This window comes from Styela clava, chromosome 4, assembly GCF_964204865.1.
Source record: "Styela clava chromosome 4, kaStyClav1.hap1.2, whole genome shotgun sequence".
Lineage (NCBI taxonomy): Eukaryota > Metazoa > Chordata > Ascidiacea > Stolidobranchia > Styelidae > Styela > Styela clava.
Genome location: NC_135253.1, coordinates 21004618 through 21025550, shown reverse-complemented (window position 1 = coordinate 21025550; position 20933 = coordinate 21004618). Strand labels below are relative to the sequence as shown.

At 34.7% G+C, this 20933-nt stretch overlaps 1 protein-coding gene and 1 long non-coding RNA gene across 4 annotated transcripts; both read left to right on the top strand.

Moving 5' to 3' along the window:
* Nucleotides 1-640: 640 nt before the first annotated feature.
* On the top strand, nt 641-5158 carry LOC144422065 (uncharacterized). 2 transcript variants are annotated; one of them, XM_078111823.1, is made up of 7 exons: nt 670-1179; nt 1641-1706; nt 2075-2140; nt 2648-2719; nt 3754-3819; nt 4192-4257; nt 5036-5158. In XM_078111823.1, the coding sequence occupies exons 1-7, from the start codon at nt 1089-1091 to the stop codon at nt 5047-5049; spliced, it is 441 nt and encodes a 146-aa protein (XP_077967949.1). In that variant the 5' UTR covers nt 670-1088; the 3' UTR covers nt 5050-5158. The 2 variants fall into 2 exon arrangements, with proteins under 2 accessions (XP_077967950.1, XP_077967949.1); XM_078111824.1 differs by lacking the exon at nt 2075-2140 and having other exon boundaries at nt 641-1179.
* Nucleotides 5159-9870: 4712 nt separating this feature from the next.
* LOC144421873 (uncharacterized) lies at nt 9871-11554 on the top strand. Of its 2 annotated transcripts, XR_013475005.1 has the most exons (3): nt 9871-10315; nt 10618-10841; nt 11174-11554. It is a non-coding gene; the product is annotated as an uncharacterized LOC144421873 (long non-coding RNA). The 2 variants fall into 2 exon arrangements; XR_013475004.1 differs by having other exon boundaries at nt 9871-10841.
* The last annotated feature ends 9379 nt before the right edge of the window (nt 11555-20933 follow it).

Sequence of the window (20933 nt, the reverse complement as noted above, 5' to 3'; positions counted from 1 at the left end):
TATATATGGCGCCGGCAGGGAGTTTGTATTCGACTCTCCCCCCCCCCTTTTTTTTACACGTTAGTGTTTATTTTCCTTAAATCCAAATTGTGCCACGACAACGACGATATTCACTTCACTTTTAAACTTGCATAGAATTGTGAATTCGGTGAGGGTTATTATACATCCGTCTGCAGCATGACGGTGGAGACAAATAAAGAAGTGAATCCGCGCCTAAAAGTTTTTGAAAAAGTGTCAATATAAAGTATTTGAAATAAAACCGTAAACAATATAAGTTTTGTTGTAGACGGCCCACGACAGAATAAAAACGCTTATCTAGGCATTGTAAATCGCAAACTATCGTGTGCTTTCAGAACACCTCATGTTTGGTTGGCGTTGGACCATCACTGAAATCAGAAGGAAGTAAATTGTGCGCGGGATTTACCCTTTTACACATTTATTTGAATTACTGTCGAAAATTTTAGTGGTAAAATATTATACAAGAATTGCAACGCGAATTTTTCCTGAATTGTGATGATATATACGATAATTATACCTAAAGTATAAACAAAAAAATTTTATTGTACAAAAATAAAATGTAAATTTTAATGCAAACTAACAGTTTTCCTTAACGGTTTTTTAAAATAATCTGGGTGACAGAATTGTGATAGAGCAAAGTCGGTGTTGCAAATACAGCACAGATTAGTCAAGTTTGCAACTGAGCTATTTTAGAGTAATATTGTTGTATTTTAATTCAAGAAGACGCAATCGCTAGTTAGGTTGGACGCAATTAAATTAATATAGAAAAAAATTAAATTCTCGTAGCGGTCATGAATTGAATATGATACAATGTCGTAGGATTTGACATTTTATTTTTCGAGGACAAAATACTGAAGTTTCAAACCAAACTCAGGTGAAAGGTTGAAAGATATTTTATTTTGCCGTGAGCTTAAATACGAACCTTCGACATTACAAGGTTCAAACTATAATTCTAACGTGTCACAATTCGATTATCTCAGTATTTTTTTTAATTTGTATTATTTTCTAATCCAGTATTTCATCCAAGTTTTAAATAAAACTGTTAGAATTCAAAACACTTATAAGCCAATATGAAGAGAATTATTGTATCGATCATGCTGTCGGCTGCTGTAATGTTGATGTTACTTAATGGCACATATGGACTAATGAATCTGGGCGACGGTTTGCTAATTATATTTACTTCGTGAAAGTTCAAATTTTTTTGACATAAATTTTCAAGTTTCAATAGTTGGATGCATAAAATGATTCAGATCCATGCAAAAATATGGAACCATGAACAAAACGGTCCCACAAATCTTTGTCTCGTGTTTTGGAGACATTATTCATACTCATGTCCGGAATCTCTCGTTTACTTATCAATATCAAAACCAAAACACGAACACGAATTCTAAGTTTGTTTGAAGTATTTCATATGAGCAGAATCACCCTATGACCGACATGCTTCAACACATATTATCTAATTCGAAGATACAATGATCTAAATATTATATAATTCAACATGATACCAATCAAATGTAACAAACATAGATTACCAAATGTTTGGAATTATCGATTCTTCTCTCGCAAAATTGTCTTGATTATTTTAGTTACAAAATATTTTATTTTTTTTCAATTTTTTTCAGAGTGTTTCAGGGACCAAGACTGTAAAGATTTGACCAGGTGCGAATTTTCTACGGGAAACTGTCGAGGTACATTTTAATATTCTAAATCAATAGGTTTTTAAGTTGTGGGAATATTAAAATGAAAATTGTATATAGAATATCACTACCACGAAATAACTTTACCTCTATCTAGTCAAAATTTATCGTGTGGTGTTAATCTTTTTTACATCACATCACACAAAACAACGTAACTGTCTGAAAGTTGGACGCTGCACCAAATATTTCACTGTTAGAGTTTCAGTTAAATAACAGATCGACTATTTTCATATTTAGTATAATAGCAATTATACAAAGGTAAAACTGTAGATCACCGTTCATTGCACTACAACATATGCGCTAACCTGTTTGTTTTGAAAGTCTCAGTTTATGTATATTCTATTTTGTCTTTGTTCTAGAATGTATAGGAAATACAGATTGTCCTAAAGATCATCTTTGCGACCAATACGTATGTTATTATAAAGGTAAAATTCCCGAAATATTACAAAACAGAAATTTTCAAATTTACAACGTATATACCGTACGAAATACATTTGACTGAAATTGAAAGTCACTAAACAATATTCTATCATTCAAATTGGACATCGATAGCCATTCTTTTCATATTTAACACTTCATCCCAACTCGAGTTAAAACTGTATTTTTGTCGTAAACTAAATGAGTGGCGAACAATCTGTCAAACTGACGTATTTGACAACTTCAATTTGCTTAGTCTTGAAACGAAATGTGTTGGTTTAGTATCGGATACCTACATTGCATCATACCATACGTTAAATGCCTTTGTCTGCAATTTGAAAGTTACAAATATCATTCTGTCGTTTAAATTGAAAATTGTTTTATTCTATATTCGGCATAGTATCAACCACATATAGTTAAAACCATAAATCACCAATGTTTGCACAACGATATTCGGCTCAACAGTTTTATGAATGAATCAGTTGCAATGCATTTCTAATTTGTCTTTTATACAGAATGCCAGGAGGACAGAGACTGTGATTGTGGTCACATTTGTGATAAGCGTATTAATGGGTGTCGTGCTGGAGGTAACTTCTAACATTATGAAACAGGAATATGGATTTCTACAACTACCATCTTCGCTTACAAAATAACTAATGTCATGGCCGTCATTGCTAGCGGCATGCTGACCACTTTTATGCTACCTCGTGTGTTCTTAATCTCAACTACCAACGAGTTTATTTTTATTTTTCCTGTTCGTGACGATTTTGTGAATCAAGCAAGCTTGAGCCGAGTCTATTTTGTCCATATACTTTCTCAGTCTAGCAAAAAAAAGTTTTTGTTTGGTTGCGAAGCCCTAAATAACACCATAACATACAAAATACAGTTGTCTGAAATTGAAAGTTACTAAACATTATTCTATTATTTGAATTGTAAATCGACTGATCCTATATTCAGCATTATCCATATTCATGTCAGAAATGTCAGTCAGTAACTTATCAATCCCACGCCTTATCCAGAACTCCCAGTTTTGTTAGAAATCTTTTATTTGAGCCGAAGCATCAATCCTAAAAGATTTGCAACAGATATACCTTGCAGCAAATTTCCACTCTAAGGATGCCAGGATCAAATTAATTGTTTACACCAGGGCTACTCAACTGGCGGCCTGCAGTCCGAATCCGGACTTTTCGAATATTTGATTCGGACGGCACCTAATTCTTTATTTTGGATCATTAGCCCCACTTTTTAAATTCCTTCTTATAAAATGATATTTATAGTTTTAAATATATATGAAAATAACTATAACACCATAATAAACAATCCTGATTATCTAATAAACGTTAGCCGCCGAGGAAGTGCGCGTTCAAGAATGCCGAAATATAATTTCTGGAAAGACCGGACCCAAATATTTTTGTATGTAAGTTTCGTATGCGGACCTCGGATAAAAATAGTTGCGTAGCCCTGGTTTACACCCCTATATTTTCATAATCGATATAATGCCGAATCAGATGTAGCAAAACTATCGATGACCAATTATTCGCCATGACCGATGTTGATCTAATCAAATTGTCGTAAATGACTCCATTACATATTATTTCTAATTTGTTTCTATTTCATCCAGAATGTGGAAAAGATGATGACTGCTTTGATGGCAAATTTTGCTACACAACTTGGGGAACGTGTAAAGGTTAATTCCACTATTATGCATTAATAACATACAGAGGGTTGAAAAAGTTTAAATGAAAATTGTATATAAATAGTTACTTCCTGTGAATAACTTCTAAGCCTTCCCGGCCTCAAAGACATTTCATTTTGCGGTATTGATTGTAATAACATGCCATCACACAAATCAATGCAACTGTCAGAATATTCCACTCTATGTCAAACATTCTATTATCAAAGTTTTAAATAAATCATAGATTGACTGATTTTATGAACTGTATAAAACCAATCATCAATGAATGAATCTACATCAAAACCTTTTGCACTAGGGAATTTGAAATACCGGATTGTTGTGAGTGTCTCAGTCTCTATTTATTTCTAATTTTTTTTTACACAGAATGTAAAAACGACCAAGACTGTGGTGATGACCAAAGTTGTTTTTCGGGTGATTGTAGATATCAAGGTAAATTTTCAATATTATCAGAACTTTTAATTCTAATACTACAACTGTTTTCCTCCAATACAAACAACTGATTTGTCAACAAGTTTCCATTGCGAGCAGCATGCGGACTACTTTTATCCTAGATCATTGATTCAATAAATCAACCAACAAGTTTATTGTATTTGTAGAGAAATTCTTGTCTCGGACATAATGATCCGATCATACCCTGATCATAGTCAACATTCAATGTTATCTAGAATTAAAAAAGAATTTTTTGTCCGAAATTACCCTTGCTTGCCGAACAATCTGTCAAATCCACGTGTTTGATTACTATACTTTGCATGGTCTTGCAAAAAAATGTGTTTTTGCAAAGACCTTGCAAAATTGAATCATACCATACAGCAATTGTCTATAATTAAAAAGTTACTAAACATAATACTATCATTTATTTTAAAGATCGACAACGGTAATTCTATATTAAGCATAGTATCAATCGTATAAATATCTCAAATTATCTATCACAACTGATAACCATATGAGTATGTTGATCAATTTATTATATCAAATTGAATTATTAACTCAAATATTAACAATGTTATTGTCATTTTTTGAATTGTGTTATGTGTTTCAGAGGCAAATTTTTGACCATTTAGATTTATTTTTGTCAATTCAACACAAAATCGGAATTGAGTGTCAATTCTGTATTTTAATCATAAATTACTCATGCGTGAATAAAAAGATAAATATTTGAAATTATAACAGTAGAAAAATTTGCTAAAATGCTTTTCATTTTGTTAAGGTGATGAAATTTGAATCATGAAGCACCCAGCGTTTTGCAAAGAGAAAGAATCAATGCAAACAGAAAAAATGAATTTGATTAAAATTTACTAAGTATAAAATAATAAAATGTCCCACAACAATATTATTTCTGCCCTTTTTGATTTTCATTCGGGTCATGTTAGAAGTCTCGAACGATCATAAAACAGCATTAGAAATTTTATACATTCATCAAGATGCAGGAATTTTTCATTGAGAAGTGGGGAGTCTAAAATTTCTATTGGTCAAGGTAGAAAAGCAACAGCTAACGGGCAAACTGTAGCTAAATATAGAATGTCCAGAAATTTATGTAGCACTATATATATTTTGTCTCAGGAGTTGTTTTTGTTCCTGTTGCCAATATCGGTATGTTTGAAAAACAACTCAGGCTCAAAACAGTAGTAGATCAGCTGACAGACGCAACATTTTATTTGCCTGGCCTTTGATATTTGTACATCGAAAGGAAACCGGTGCGATGTGGCCATACTTTGACTCGAAGCGGGTAAACAAACTTTCAAGTGCAACCAGAGGGGTAAACGTTAATTCAGGATTACTTCTAATTTCAATGTCTATTTGGGATCGATCCTGTCAAATGCGTTATCAGTTTAGCGTAAACCAAAGCCAGGTTGCGCTTGGTCTTAGTGTCCTGCCAGTTAACCATACATTTTGGGTCGTACACTCAGACAAACATTAGCTTTAATTTAATAAGCCGATATTTACTTATTCTCAGCTGTGGATTTGTTATTTTCCTGGTCATAAGGCGAGTTGATGGAGAGCCGAACATTATAGAAGCTGGATAACGATTGGGGTAATCAACGCTGAGTCGAGGGAGAGTTGTGTCAGTCAGCTTGTCGTGTGTGTGTGTGTGTTGTAAAGTTGTGAGGATTCGAAAAAGCAGCGTTTGTTATTGTTTTACATAGCTTTTCCACAGAACTCGCTGGTAATAGCGTAGAATTGAGTAATACATAGGGAGATAGAATATTTTTTCCCGATAATATATCGTGCAGCATTCATTTCACTTATTAGTGCTGATAATTAAAAGATATTCTTGATCCTTAAATAACAATATTAAAATGAATTTACCTTTTGTCATTTAAAATAGTTATTGATTGAAAAGGCTTAGGTGTTGGGAAAAATTATAATCTCGTAATCTCGGGTTTTGTGGGTTTATTTCGTTAACCATTAGTTTCGGTTAATCTAATTTTGATGGGGTTCACGATAGGTTTAAATAAATGTTTCAATTAATTCATCGATAAAAAAAAAAGAAATCCGACGCGGCGGTTTATTTATATGGCGAACCACGACCGAATGCAGTGTGTGGATAAACTAAAGTTTTACATTTTATCGGAAACGGTATTTCGCTATTATTTCGCTAACCATTAGTTTCGGTTAATCTAATTTTGATGGTAGATTCTGGTATACAGACTAGTCCGTTCCTTTTAATGCCAAGTGGTTAAATAGTTTGGAACGAAATGGTTATTTTCAAATGTAAACCCAGTTCCTGGATGTTATCTCGTTCCAAGAATAGCAAAAGTAATAAGAATAATTGTCTGGTAAAATATAAGAAAAAAGGTTCTAAGCTTAAAGTTCGGGGAAACATTCATTTCGTGCGAATGATACACGTTAGCAAAGTCTCATTTCTCAATATTGCACGCGCCCCTTCCGCCGAATTTCGTCAGCCCGGGGTTACTAACGTTCAAGTGGAAGGGCGTGCATGATTGGACTGTTCTCGATCAGCTAGGGTCGGCGACGTCACGTGGCACGCCATTTGCTGGAAATGCGGCGCACCGTTAGTACTTCGTTGCTACCAATCAACTGATGCACGGTAGCAACTCACGGATCTGGTTAACCGTATTTATAGCTAGAGCGATATATCAGCCTGATGTTGCGTGTTTGCCGATATATATCGACATAAGCTGCTTTTCTACGTTTCCAAAGTGCGAGTCCATTTTTCCAGATGAATCTGCCGCTAGAGTTTTTTCGCCTCTTTCGTTTTTCATTTCAACGCACAGAGAGTGTTCTCCTCTTTTTCTCTCCTCGCTTCTCTCGTTTTGCCCCTCATCTTCCTCTTTTGTCACTTTAAGGCGCAAACAACGACGCTCGCATTCTTCATTGGGCTGCGCGTGGCGAGCAAAAAGACTTTGCCTCTTAAACTACATTCATGAATTTTGAGATTGAAATACTTAATTTCTTGTGTGGTTGTGGTTAGCTTTATTCAAATTTCAACACTGCTTGTCTGCTAAATGTGATTCCCACATTTTTAATAAATTTCTATCCTCCGTGGTTACTATATAAATTTTAATGACTGCATCACTTCTTTATGATTGTGGTTAAGTTTCTTTATCAAACCTTCCTTCTTGCGCAGTCGATTTTAGATTGCCTCCAATAATTATTAGATGTTAAAATGTTTTTATGAGTATTTTTTATAGTATGGTGCAAGCGCTGTGTAAGTTACTTACTTTGTTATTCATATTTATGAGAAATTCTATCGACACTTGACTTCTATAAATTTTCTACTGACTGCCTTTTTTCTTCTGTGAACATGACCAAGTTTCTCCTGGGTTGTAGATTACTGTGTGTCCTCATTATTTGCTGTGAAACTCATTATCAGTGCTTATTATGGCACTGTGTAGGATACCAAATATTTTTTTCTGAAGTGATTTTTATAAACTTTCATTGACTGGAACTGAATTTTTTTCCTATTTACTGCGGGTTCAAGTTGTAGATCGGTATTGGTAATATTTTGTATTTTAATGAAAATGAAAATTAGTCACAACCATTAATAACTATATACTCCCAGATCGGATCCGATTCCCATAATGCAATTTGATTACCTGCAGAATAGCGTTGAATAAAGTTCTACTAAATCATATAGGCAAACCTTAAAAATTTGACCCAACGTTAACATGGACCTTGAACAAGATGCATGACACCAGTAACGACGTTACCTCGTCAAACACAAAATAGTGTTACGTTGTAGCAACGTCGTGCAGGCGGAAGCATAACCTTGGCTGCATCCTGTCTTCGGTTTACATCGGGCGGGCATAACCCAGGTCGCATCATACCAGCCGTTTAGTGTTTACAACGTCGCCAAACCATACGGACAAAGACATAATGAAAGTTGTATCCTGTCTTCCGTTCACATCGAGAGGACAAGACCGAGGTCGCATCCTGTCATCTGTTTAGTGTTTACATCGGAAGGGCATGACTGCCAGCTGTTCACCAATGACGTTACGTCAAGCAGGTGTGTTTCAAGAAGGTTTTACCGCTTAAAGTGTTAGACTTAGTTGTTGTGGCATTGCAGGTTGCACATCACGGTGTTGAATCTCATGCGTACCACCTCAGCTGAGGTGAAATAAATCGAGTAGGCAATGCAAAACTAGGAAAATTCCGTTTTTTTACAGTAAATAGTAGCAAAAGTTGCGTGCTGAGTCCATGTTGGTCGGTGTCAGGGTAAATTAAGTTGAGTATATCTCATGGTCGACTCAACTTCTTTCATTTACGCAGTTCGATACAAAAGAAATTCAAACTTTTAGCTCTGTTGAACTTCACTTCGATTGCTTCTTGTTATTTTACAGGCTTAAGTTTTTAGAAGGCGAAGTCAGATATGTTTTTCAACGAAATGTTCTGCCTTTTCTTTTTATTCTGTTTCTCGCTTGAAAAGCAATCACATGGTAAGACTTGTGATAATTTAATAAGCAATGTAAAAATCGACGGGATATTTTGTACAATTTCTAACTGCCCAGTTGAAACTGAAAAGTTGCTTGCGCTTAAAATTCCCTTTTTGAAATAATTCCTAACCGTCACTGTACAATTACCAATTAGTAATTTTTAAACGTCAGGCCTTTTTATTCCGATGTGACATTTTTGGATTTGTGGTGGGGACTTTTTTAAAATGATTCATTCAACTTTGTATTTCTAAATAACGAAGATTTATAATAGGTATTAGTGCTGATAGAAAATTAAAACCGACACCATGCAAATCACAGCATGTAATTTCTGAAATCCGTTACCACAAGCGCAAAAATACCTGCAAATGTTTGAATTACTTGAACCGTTTTATATGTTTCAGATGGAGTCTGCATCACTAAATTAGTAAATGATAAACTCGTCTCTATGGAGATTGCAAGATAAAACGGAAATTATCACAAACTAGTGTTCAAACTATTTTATTTATCTTTTGAGCACTGCTTTAATTCTGTAAAATACTCAATCTAATAAAACCTTCAACCCAAATGTCAACCAGCCATCTTGGCTAATTGAATCCATAACCCCAATAACACAATCGTATCTAAAAAAGCAATATCTTCTTGTTTGAATTTTGTTCGAGAGTAGCTGAGAAAAACCAGTCAAAAAACTGTACACAGAAAACACAACACAAAAAGTTAGATCAAAGTCGCATTAAACAAAAACTATAGTTAAAGAGAAGTCCTGATTAAAATTCCTGTTCAAAATTTCTATCATTCAAAGTCCGAATCCAAACTTTGAGTCTATCTTTATCTCTACGTCAAAAATTATTATCAACTGTTCATCACCCGAATGTAGAAGTCGGATCTCTGAATGGGTTCAGAATCAGGAGTGATATAAAAAAATCTTTTCCGACGGTTCCGGTATATTCCGATAAAGCAAATACTAGAAACTTTTCGTTTTATTAGTAACATTAAACTCAATTTGACAGAAAAACGACGAATCTGGTAAGAAGTTTAAACAAGATATAAAGAACTGAACAGATAAGTGCGAGTTATGCCCCCATTTAAATAAATTAATACTGTCCTGGACGAGCCAGGGCGGCTAAGACTTCTTTTGGACAGTATTACCGTCTACAGTGATGTTAGATGAATTTAGTTAATTTCTTTTTATTTCAAAAGAGTTTGGGCTTAGATTGTGTGGTATGATTTACGCTAGGATAGTCTCTTTACCTTCTAAATCAAATGTTTTAATTTTCAGCTTTAATGTGATGTAGAGATGCCTATGTTATTTGTGTACATATAATATCTGATTAGCTAGCCGTGCCATACTGATTTAGAATTACACAACGAGACATCGAGCGACTTCGGTTTTTGTATATTACTGTATATGATCACGATACTACTGAGATTTTGACATTCGGTTACTCTATATACTGAGGCGAACATGAAATTTGACAAGAATAATGATATTTGATCTCGGACTTGGAATAAATTAATCGTCATTTCACAAAATATTTATTTTCATACAGAAATCGCCAATTTGATTAAAAAAAGTCATGCAAAAAAGTACCATGGTAATGTATTTTTATATTTTGCAAAGAGTCACATATTTCAGGTTGCAAAGAAATATTGCTTGAATCCGATGCCCTTGTAGGATTACCCAAGATTAATATAAAAGAAGCTACGGCATTTGTCAAGAAACAGAATCGTTTTGTTTCGGCATTTCACATCGCTAATTAGAGATAATGTTAGAAATGGGATTGACGAAATAATGTTTTTAAGATAAATGTTAAAATTAAATTCCCAAAATTTATAATATCATTTTCTGAATACATTTTTATCATTAATTATTTAATAATCATAATAATGGTTTTAGGCACATGTGGCGTCTTTTACGATTCGAAATGCTACCCAGCAGTTGTGTACAGAACAAAGAACGTCACCTTCAATGATGCTGACCCAACTTGCAAATCAATGAACATCGGAAATCCGGCAAATATTCACGATCTTATGCATTTCCACTTGTTGCTCACATACCTACGTTCACTGATACCTGCTGGTGGGACATATATTGATATCTGGACAGGAATGGAATATAAGGTCAGTTAAATGGACCACGAACTGCAATGCAAGAGTTTTGATTTTTTTTTACAACTTTATGCGCCGAAGATTTGCTTGAAGTAGTGATTCTCATAATTTTCTGAACAGTGGACAGACAGGTTAATGATGTCTTATGATTAATTAGGAGATTGGATAGTTAAAAAAATATATATAATTCCTGACATTTTCATACAGTTCACTACAATTCGCATATGGTGGCTGCTTTTACTAAAGACCATTACTCAGAGCAAAGATTTTACCTTCATCTTATATGCCAATTGTATTACCATTTCAGGCAACAAGTTTTAAAACTGTCCATTAATTTGTTACAGAACAATAAACTTTTCCTGTCAAGCGGAGAATCAATCAATTTACCAAAAAAAGTGTGAGATGCTGCAGGTTTTCCCGAATCCGATGCATCGTGGACAAATGTTGTTGTTGATGTCAGAAAAAATCCCCAGGATGAAGATCAAGGATTGATTGTTTAATTATTCACCAATCTGGCCTAGGCACGATGTCATATGTGAAATATAAAACCAGTTCTAAACATGACAGAACTTCGTTGACGGACTGAATGATATAAACGACAAAGAGTACTTTTTACTTAATATTACTTATTTAGTCCTATATTATACAATTATTAACCGTATACCCCATGTATTGAATTGGTCGACTTGTCTATTGAAACCTTTTTCCTCAGTAAATGAAATCAATAGCTGTCTACTAATTCTATGTAATTTCTGTATATAACCAAGCATAATAATAAATATTTATTCAATCCTTTGTGGATTTTTGTTGGTATTGTTTTATCAGTTTATGGGAATCAACACAAAAAAACATGTACCGTTAAATAAAAATATATCATACGTGAGAATGACCACGCCTATCGTTCCTTGGTCAAGGACAAACATATTGGTGAGCATCTCTGAAACAAATTTAGTTCAGCATGATTGTAGTAGTAGTTCAAAAATTTGTTGTTGAGCAGCTTGAGACCCGCATTAGGTTTTCTGCAAATGAAAAAGTAACTATTCCGGAAAGCACATAGATATGACTTATCACAGATACCAATTATAACGTTAAAAAATAAAGTGTTATTCAGCAAAATTCTGTGCGAAAATCTGACTTACGCATGCCAGAAAGCAATGTTCGACAAAATTCTCTAAACTGCGCATTGCGATACAAGTCGAGTTAGTTGGTGAGTGAGCAAGTAGCCCAAATGATTTCATTTATATGACTCAAGTCTTTGATCAATTGTGACTCGCGCCCAGTCAATAACTCGAGTCTCCACAAAATTGCTAGAGAGCAAATTGAACGGGAACCATTAAAACTTCTCCATAGTAAATATTCGGTTTTTTTTTATTCCAAAATTGTTTTAAAAGAATATTGACAGTTTGCACTTTATCAGAAAATATAAAATAACACTGTTCAACGTTTTACACAGTATGGGCCTGAAAATGGATCAAATTAAACTACTCAGGCATTACCTGAGTCGGGCTGGTATAGTAGCTGAATTGAGATTGGTTATATATATATATAAATAGATCACATGGTAAAGGCATGCAACATACATTTAAACAGATAATCAAATTTCCCCTCAACTGCAGTAACATTTGGTTGTTTAGTATAATGCTAAGCCTTTTTAGATAGTACAGAGCAATCGCGTGTATTAAAATATACATAATCACAACACATGCCAGCAACTACACTTTTATAAAGGGTGAATCCAGTTTGGTTACTGATGAATGCGTTTTAATATACTATGTATTTATAGATATGAAAACAGGGCAATGGCGTACGAAAAAGGAAAAAAAAATTAAACGTTAACAAAGATTGCGGAAACTGCAATTTTATCATAGGACAATTGGGTTTGGTTGCTGCGCAACACATTCTTTTTACTGTTATATATTTAAAAAATATTAGGGTGTAATGGAATGCAACAAATATTTAACGTTATTCATTTATAAATATGAAACAAAAATTGCCCCCGGCTGCACTATTATAATATGTTAATTAAGTTTGGTTGTTGCGTGTACCGTTTTTTAACTATTGTACATTTTAGGAAATAGAAGAGGAGGACGGAGTGCAAAAAAATATAAACAATAATCATTTATAGATATGAAACCTAAATTGCCCACAACTGAGCTTTTATATTAAGTTAATTAGGTTCGGTTGGTGAGTAATAATGTTTTTTTTACCTTTATATATTTTAAGAAATAGCAAATCCCAATGGCGTGCAACAAAAATCTGAAGGATAATCAAAATTACTCCCAACTGCTCTTCTTTTTGTTTTGTGGCTGAATACATATTTTTTACATTTTAAAATTCATAAAAATATAAAACAATTCATTTGTGCGTCCCGAGTAGAGCCCGTATGTACAGAATAATACCTAATGAAAATCGGGTAAAGCTTTATTCTACATCTAGCTGTTTGTCTTTCAACAACATAGTTTCTCTGCTATTGATCGAGACAGCTAGAATCACTAAAATAGAAAAGATTCGTGATCATTTTCGATTTGACGTCATAATCTGGAATTCAAAATGAAAATTCGTCCACGGGTTGTTTTCATCAAACTTCACCAGAAGTTTGAAATAATTGATCTGTTCTTCAATAATCTGTTGAAAATTACTCATCAAATTTGTGAAAGCAGTTACGAGCATATTATGGAAAGATTACCTACCAATCATACTCAAATATTTCAATTTTCGCTCTGTTCAATGTGTTCGGATCTATGCTGAAAACATACATCTCGCGTTGAATAATTTATTTTTCTCACTATTTTCCTTTGTCAAAACAGGCTTTTGAAATTGTTTCTATTATAATCCAAATTGGTGTTTGGACCAGGCCCGCATTAAAAACAAATGTAACTCTACTTGTAGTAAGTCATTGCAGCTAAAAAAAATGGAGAATATATCTTCAAAACTAGAAATTTATGTATTTTCCCAGGTATTAAATTAGAAGTGTGCAAATTACATAATAAGATATTTATTGTAATTTTTTTTTATTTAGAGTGATTCAAATATAGCAATCGAATTTATATGGCGCTTATTAATAGACCAATAAAACCTTTAAAAACGCATTGCTGATAATTCTATCTGATTAAAAATTCCTTCTCCCCACTAAAACGAATGTATTTATGTAACGTTTCGTCCGAACAAAGTCAGACTTCTTCAGACAACAATGGCAAGTATAGTATAAGTTATAGTATTTATTTTTATTCCTACTACAGCATCCTTTTAGCATGCGGATCCCCTAGCAGACATGCATAGAGAAATAATAGGGAGTTAGTCTTTCGCAATCCAAATCAAAGTTACTAATTACTCTACCGATAATTTTTCCATCTACTTTGATCCAGAATGCAAGAGTGAGAAAACTTCTTCTCCTACCGATGATTCCACTGTAACCCCTGAAACTACAAAGGATGAAAAAGTTGAATTGGCAACACAGGGTAGCTGTTGACATCCTGCTTTATTCTCTCCCGTGTGCAAACCAGAAATTTCTAGGTGGAGAACCACTGACGACCAGTGGGCGGGTCATAATGTTGCCCACAATGGACTTACGATAACCCGCTAACTCACAGCTTGGTGCAAAATCATACTAACTGTATCCGGGCCGGATAGCGACTGTCAAAACAGCGACTGTCATAATGGCGACCCCATAATAGCGACGTAATCAAGTGAGCGACATTCCAAAAAGCGACTGTCATATTAGCGACCGCATTAAAACAGCGACTGTTATGATAGCGACTTAACTCGTGTTCACTGAGTTATATTCACTGAGTCAAATTTCCTGGTCGATCGTTGGAAGGTAACGCTATTTTGTGTCACATTAATTTTACGGTCGTTTGAAAAATTTGTCCCATTGGATTTCATAACTTCATGAAAAGGAAGTGACATGATGTGTCATGAAGGCTTTTTGTAGAGGAATGACAAAACAAAGTTAATTGAAAATTCCAGTATAGAGACTAGGCTGTTTACTTCAGTGCCAAGTGAGTAAATAGTTTGAACGAATGGTTGTTTTCAAATGTAAACCTCGCTCGCTCCAAAAATATCAAAAGTAATAGGAATAATTGTTCGGTAAATATAGGAGGAATTTTGTCAGCCCGGGGTTAATGACGTTCAGATGGACGGGCGTGTCCGATTTCCCCTGATAAATTTGCTGCCGAGTGCTTTTATTGCCTCTCTTCTTTAGCCTTTCAACGTACAGAGCGTGCTCTCCTCTCACTTCGCCTCTCTCGCTTTGCCTTTCAACGCACAGATCGCGCTCTTCTATCCCTCTGTCTCTCTTTATCTCTCTTTGCGCGCACAAAACACGAAGCATGTTTTTGCATTTTTTACCGGACCTTCAGAATGCAGAGAAGCTTTGCTTCACTACAATTCAAGACTTTTTGAGATTACAATACTGAATTTCTTGTGTGGTTGTGGTTAGCTTCAATCAAAATTCAACACTGCTTGTCTGCTCAAAGTGATTCCCACATTTTTATTAAATTTCTGTCATTAGTGGTGACTATTCAAATTTTGTACTAACTCCATCATTTCTCTAAGACTGTGATTATGTTTCTTTATTAAACCTTTCCATTTGTGAGGTGAATTTTAGATTGTCCTCATTAATTATCAGTTGTGAAAACTTATTTATGAGTATTTTTCATAGTATGCAATAAGCACTGTGTAAGTTACTAACTTCGTTATGCATAGTCCTGAGAAATTCTACTGATCAAACTTAACTTCTATAAACTTTTTACTGACTGCCTTTTTTCTTTTGTGAACATGGCCAAGTTTTTTCAAACATTGCCTTCTGTTTTGTGGATTACTGTGTGATTTCATTATTTGCTGTGAAACTTTCTATCAATGCTGCAAGTACTGTGTAGGACTGTTTAATTTTTCAATCTGGAGTGGTTTTTATGAACTTTTCATTGACTAAAACTGAATTTGTTTCCTGTTTACTGCGAGTTCAAATTGTAGTTAACGCTATCGGGTTTTGGTCACTAGTTGGCCGATATATCGGTATCGGCGCAAAAACGTGATATCGATCGAGCTCTAGTTAGATGCAACCATTTAGCGACTTGTTTTATTGTTTCTGTTGTATATAAAATGTTAAAAACTGAAACGAATATTCGAATAGATTGCCTATTTGAAAGAAAATATTATAGTCTTCTTATTAGTGCAAAGATTTCAAAAAAACTTTCAGGTTAGTGGTATCAACTTTATATTCATACTGGGATAGGTTTATGCTTCTCGAGCTTCTTGTATTCACTTATATTTGGATGAGACTTTAGTTTTTCCCCTTGCATGTTAGACCATAGTACAGCACGAGTGTCCTCAAATTGAGCAGACGAAAGACATCGGAAGGTACAATACATTCTGTCTGGTGCCGTAAAAGACAATTCTACATTTTTCAGGAATATGGTCTGAATAGACTTTTAATTCGGATTTCGATATTCGAATTTATTTGCAAACTATTCGCCACTATTGCACTTTGAAAGACGAAATTCTGGATTAATATTGACTAAGAATTCTGTTTGTTGCCAAGTCAATGTTGCCAAGCACGATAGCACTAAGCTGCTGGTAAGGTAGTGAGACTAAGGTGTATCGTCTTTGACGATACCTCTAGCTTTGTGGCGCACAAAATTAAATTACATTGCGCATTCTTGACCCGTAAACCACGTGGAAACGCGATGAACAAAAACTGAAATTTATAAAGATTGGGCTAATTCTGCACCAAAGCAATGTCGTCTACTCTTAGATGTTCTTGTGAGTCTCTGGCAACTTAGGGTTTGTTAGGCCGATCAGCTTTCTGCTTTATTGATAGTTTAGTACGGCACTTCTAAACAAGCTCATGACTACTATATTTGAATTGGTGTAGGTAGGTGCAAGGGTAGATACCGTCCGCGCTTCGATCTAGATAGCCTAATCCCTTGGTGCTTGCGTCATATAGCTAGAATTCACTCGACATATGCACACACAACTCAGGATTTATTCGTGAAAGCTGATCTTGAAAGCAGGTTAGATTATGTAGGTAGTGTTTTGTTCATTGCAATATTAGATCAGGCCGGCGCTAAATAGACTTCATCAAAATAGGAATAAAGATTGATTGCTGCTGGGTTTTCAGATGGATGGTTGAGGCGGCCGTCTAGTTAGAATTTTAGTTATGAATAGATAAGTATAAGGGGAAGAGTAATTAACACTTCCACTGTCCTCTCTTGTGACTTCAAGATGGGTTTGATAATCTACTTATCCACAGCGATAGGAACAACGCATAACGATAACAAATGATGTAACGTTTCCCAGACATTTTATCTGAGGATTGAAACTCTTTTTCTTTCATTTGACTCATAAGCTATATTTTTCACTGTTGTAGTTTTTGTTTTTCATGGTTAATCGACTTAGTGCATGTTCCAACTCCAAATGTCGTCAAATAAAATGCAAGGCCTCGGTTTTCTTTAGACTTAATTTTCCTTCATAGTTACATACACCTTGCTGTCGTGCAATCAATTGAAAAAAAATATTTTTTTATGATTCCTGTCTTATGAGCAAAAACCCTGTTCTAACTATGAATGTTGTGCATCAATTGGCAAGACATTTATCATTTTCGACTTAATTTATCAACAGTCCACATCTCGTCGTGTCATGCAATCAAATGCAAGACATTTCTCCGGTGTCGACATGGTTTATCAACGATATATCTCGTACATTACATACCTTTCTGTCGTGCAATCAATTGCAAGACATTGTTTTTTTTTCTTGATTAACTCTGTTCCAATTCTGAATACCGTGCATCCATATGCAAGACGTTTATCATGTTCGACTTGTTTTATCAACGGTGCCCACGCCATGTAATCGAATACAAGGCAGTTGTCATGTTGGACTTAATTTTTCAACGGTATATACACCGTCATGTAGTGCAATCAAATGCAAAACAATTTTCATGCCTGTACGTAGTTTCTTATCATATCTTCTTGTACTTGCTACAGGATAATTTACGGAAACAATTGCTACTTTGCATTTATTAGTTTGTTGCATTTGTTACCCTCCAAACTCTTTGTCGGCGTAAAATAATTTGTGTCATCACGTTTTCGGTTAATTCATACGCGTGTTTTTGTACACGAACTTCATAAAAAAGAGTTCAATAAAGAGTCTAATAGTTCCTGACAGAAGTGCTGCATGAAAAAATTCATGAAGATTTCTTGATTTGCAAGATAAAATGCACCAATTTTTTTTTTTCGATACAAACATTGATTGAACATATGTGACCCACACACTTCTGTATATAATTTTTGACCCATTCATTAAAAAATGTCCGCCATCTCCGAATTTAGACCATCCTATAAATTGACTAAAGAGTTTTTAGTAATTTGATTTAGCACGCCAAATAAATTTGGTCGAGTAACATTCGACAAAAAGGTCCAACATTTTGAAATGACTGCATCGAATTAACGTAAATCGGCTGAACAGTAAGTCTAAAATGGTACAAAATGACTGGTTCGTATTGACTGAAAAAAAATGATGGATATACCAAGCAACATTGTTTGGCGTAACAAAATCCCCTACTTATGAGACTGACTGGTCGAATTGACTCTAAAAATACACGAGAACAACCAAAAATAATGCTTTGACATTCGATACCAACTATCGATACTACTAATTGATTCGATACTAACTGGAACAACCAACATTGATTGATTTTAGCGTAACTACTACTAGCGTAACATAAAGTGCCCAGTGGGAAAGACTGGTATATTTTACATTTACTTATTTTGCCCGATCAAAGAGGTATTTTTATCCAAAGAGAATATTTTGAGAAATAGGAAATGACTGTTTCTCGTATTTGTTCTTGTTTATTTTTCAATGCAGTATAAGTGTATAATGATTAGTCCGCATATACATAGTTCTTCAATAACTGAGCTATGTACAACAGTGAATTTGTGGGAAGCTGACACGAATCACACAAAACTTCGGAGGGGAAAACAAATCCCATAGAGACAATAGATATTTATGAAATAAATAAAGTAATAATCTTCTAGCAACAACAATAAGCTTTGAGCATTGAAAAAGTACGGTAATTTATCTAATGGTTAAAGAGAAAAACAATTTTTCACAACGATATAATAACAAAACGGTCCTCTTCGTGTCTGATAGAAATAGCAGTCTTCAATCAAATCAACGTAACCAGATGTTTTACGCCTATCGGCATTAATTTGAAATAATCCAAAAGCTAGTGTTTACAATTTCAACAAATATCAACGTGGAGTTCATCCTACTGAACATGACCACAATTCACGCTCATAACTCACTAATCGACTGCACTACAATATTCGGTATACCCGTAGTATGTAAACCAAGATGGCGGACACTGGAACGAAGTATGTGTACCAGGTCGTAATAGAACTAAAATAAGGAAAATTGGAATTAAATTTTGAACTAACCCTAACCTGGTACACACACTACGTTCCGGTGTCGGCCATCTTGGTTCACATACTTCGAGAGTACCCTCGAGTGTATTCTTTATATTATTTCGTATATTGACTTAGCGGAGACGCGTCTCAGTCGATCTCGGGCTGTATGTAAAAATACGATATTGAACGGCCTAAGCCCTCAATGAACAGATACTGAACTGAGATATCACGATCAAAACAAACAGCACATTAGGTTCTTGAGAAACTGGTTTATACCATGACGACAAAAAATGGCTGTATAGCGAGTTGGTAAACGAACGTGGTTTAGTGTGTGCAATATTACTACAATAGAATAGTGTGAAGTGTTTTTTTTTTAATCACATTTGAGTGGTATATTTTCAGCACGAAATGATATTTTTCAAAGTGCTTTGTATTATAATATTAAAATAATTGAGCTACACAATAAAATTACCACGTTAAAATCTGGTTACGTAATAAGCTGACTATCACGCCGTATTGTTTTTGTCGAATGATTTTGTCAATACGTCGATGCTGATGGATATGATGGGACATGAATAACGACCATAGAATTGTCAAATTCAATACACCTGTGCGGGGCGAAAAATATATGGTATCGATAAGTTCCTTTTGCAATTTCATATTTTTCCAAGGCCTTATGGACACTCCATAGCAGTGGTCGGCAACCACCGGGCCGCGGCCCATCGCCGGTCCGCGGAAAGGAGACTACTGCTCTATAGTACTATACGTGTCGAGTAATCGATCGCGTCTGATGTTGAGTGAAATTGATAACATACCTCAAACAATTGCCTTAGACCAGTTTCATGCAGCGTATGTTGTGTGTTTTAAAACAGGAATAATACAGTACTGTTCATGCGCAAAATACGACATACGGATATAGCATTCGAGTATGGGCAAGACGGATTGAGCATATTATTACGGAACAAATGCAAGTTTCGCCGCTGCTAAGGTTTAAATATGAACTTACCAAATAACATGTGTCTTCACTAACAAACGATCCTACAATAACTTCTGCGAAAATTAGGTACTCCGGTACTTAGTATGCGTACTAGGCCATAATTTTATTCCGATATCCTTTGTTTTAGTTCTATTACGAGCTCGGGGTTTGTCAGTGTTAGCCAAGTGAATATCCCCCTGTCCATAGGTTTCGGTCCCTTTGCACAATTGATGTAAAACATAACAAAATTGGTTACCTCCATATTGGTACACATAATTCAGAAGCGCCGAAAACTATTGTCTTAATTCAAGAGGAGTAAGTGTGATAAATTTTATTCGCAACGGAAGCAATGTTATCATTGTTTTTTTAAATTCCAAGCGAACGAAGAATCGGACTCGGAGGGAATTGTAAATTAGACAGTTTGAGCAGTCAAGTAACTTTTATGGTTTGAGAATATTTATTTATCGCTGTTTAGATAATACCGATTGCAAGGTTTTTTAAGAAATTTTCAAAACTCACGACTAAAAATTGGCCAGGTCTTAGATTTGAACTGTGCGATTTGGGTAAATCTTAAATAAATGATGAAACATTACTCCGAGCACAATTAAATAATCAAATGAAAAGGAACATAAAAATACCTATTTTGTGGCGATTTCATTAGGAATGCGCCCAAGCCGAGCTTATTGGAATCGGCGAAATTTGTTGTATGTGTGTGTGCAGTTATCT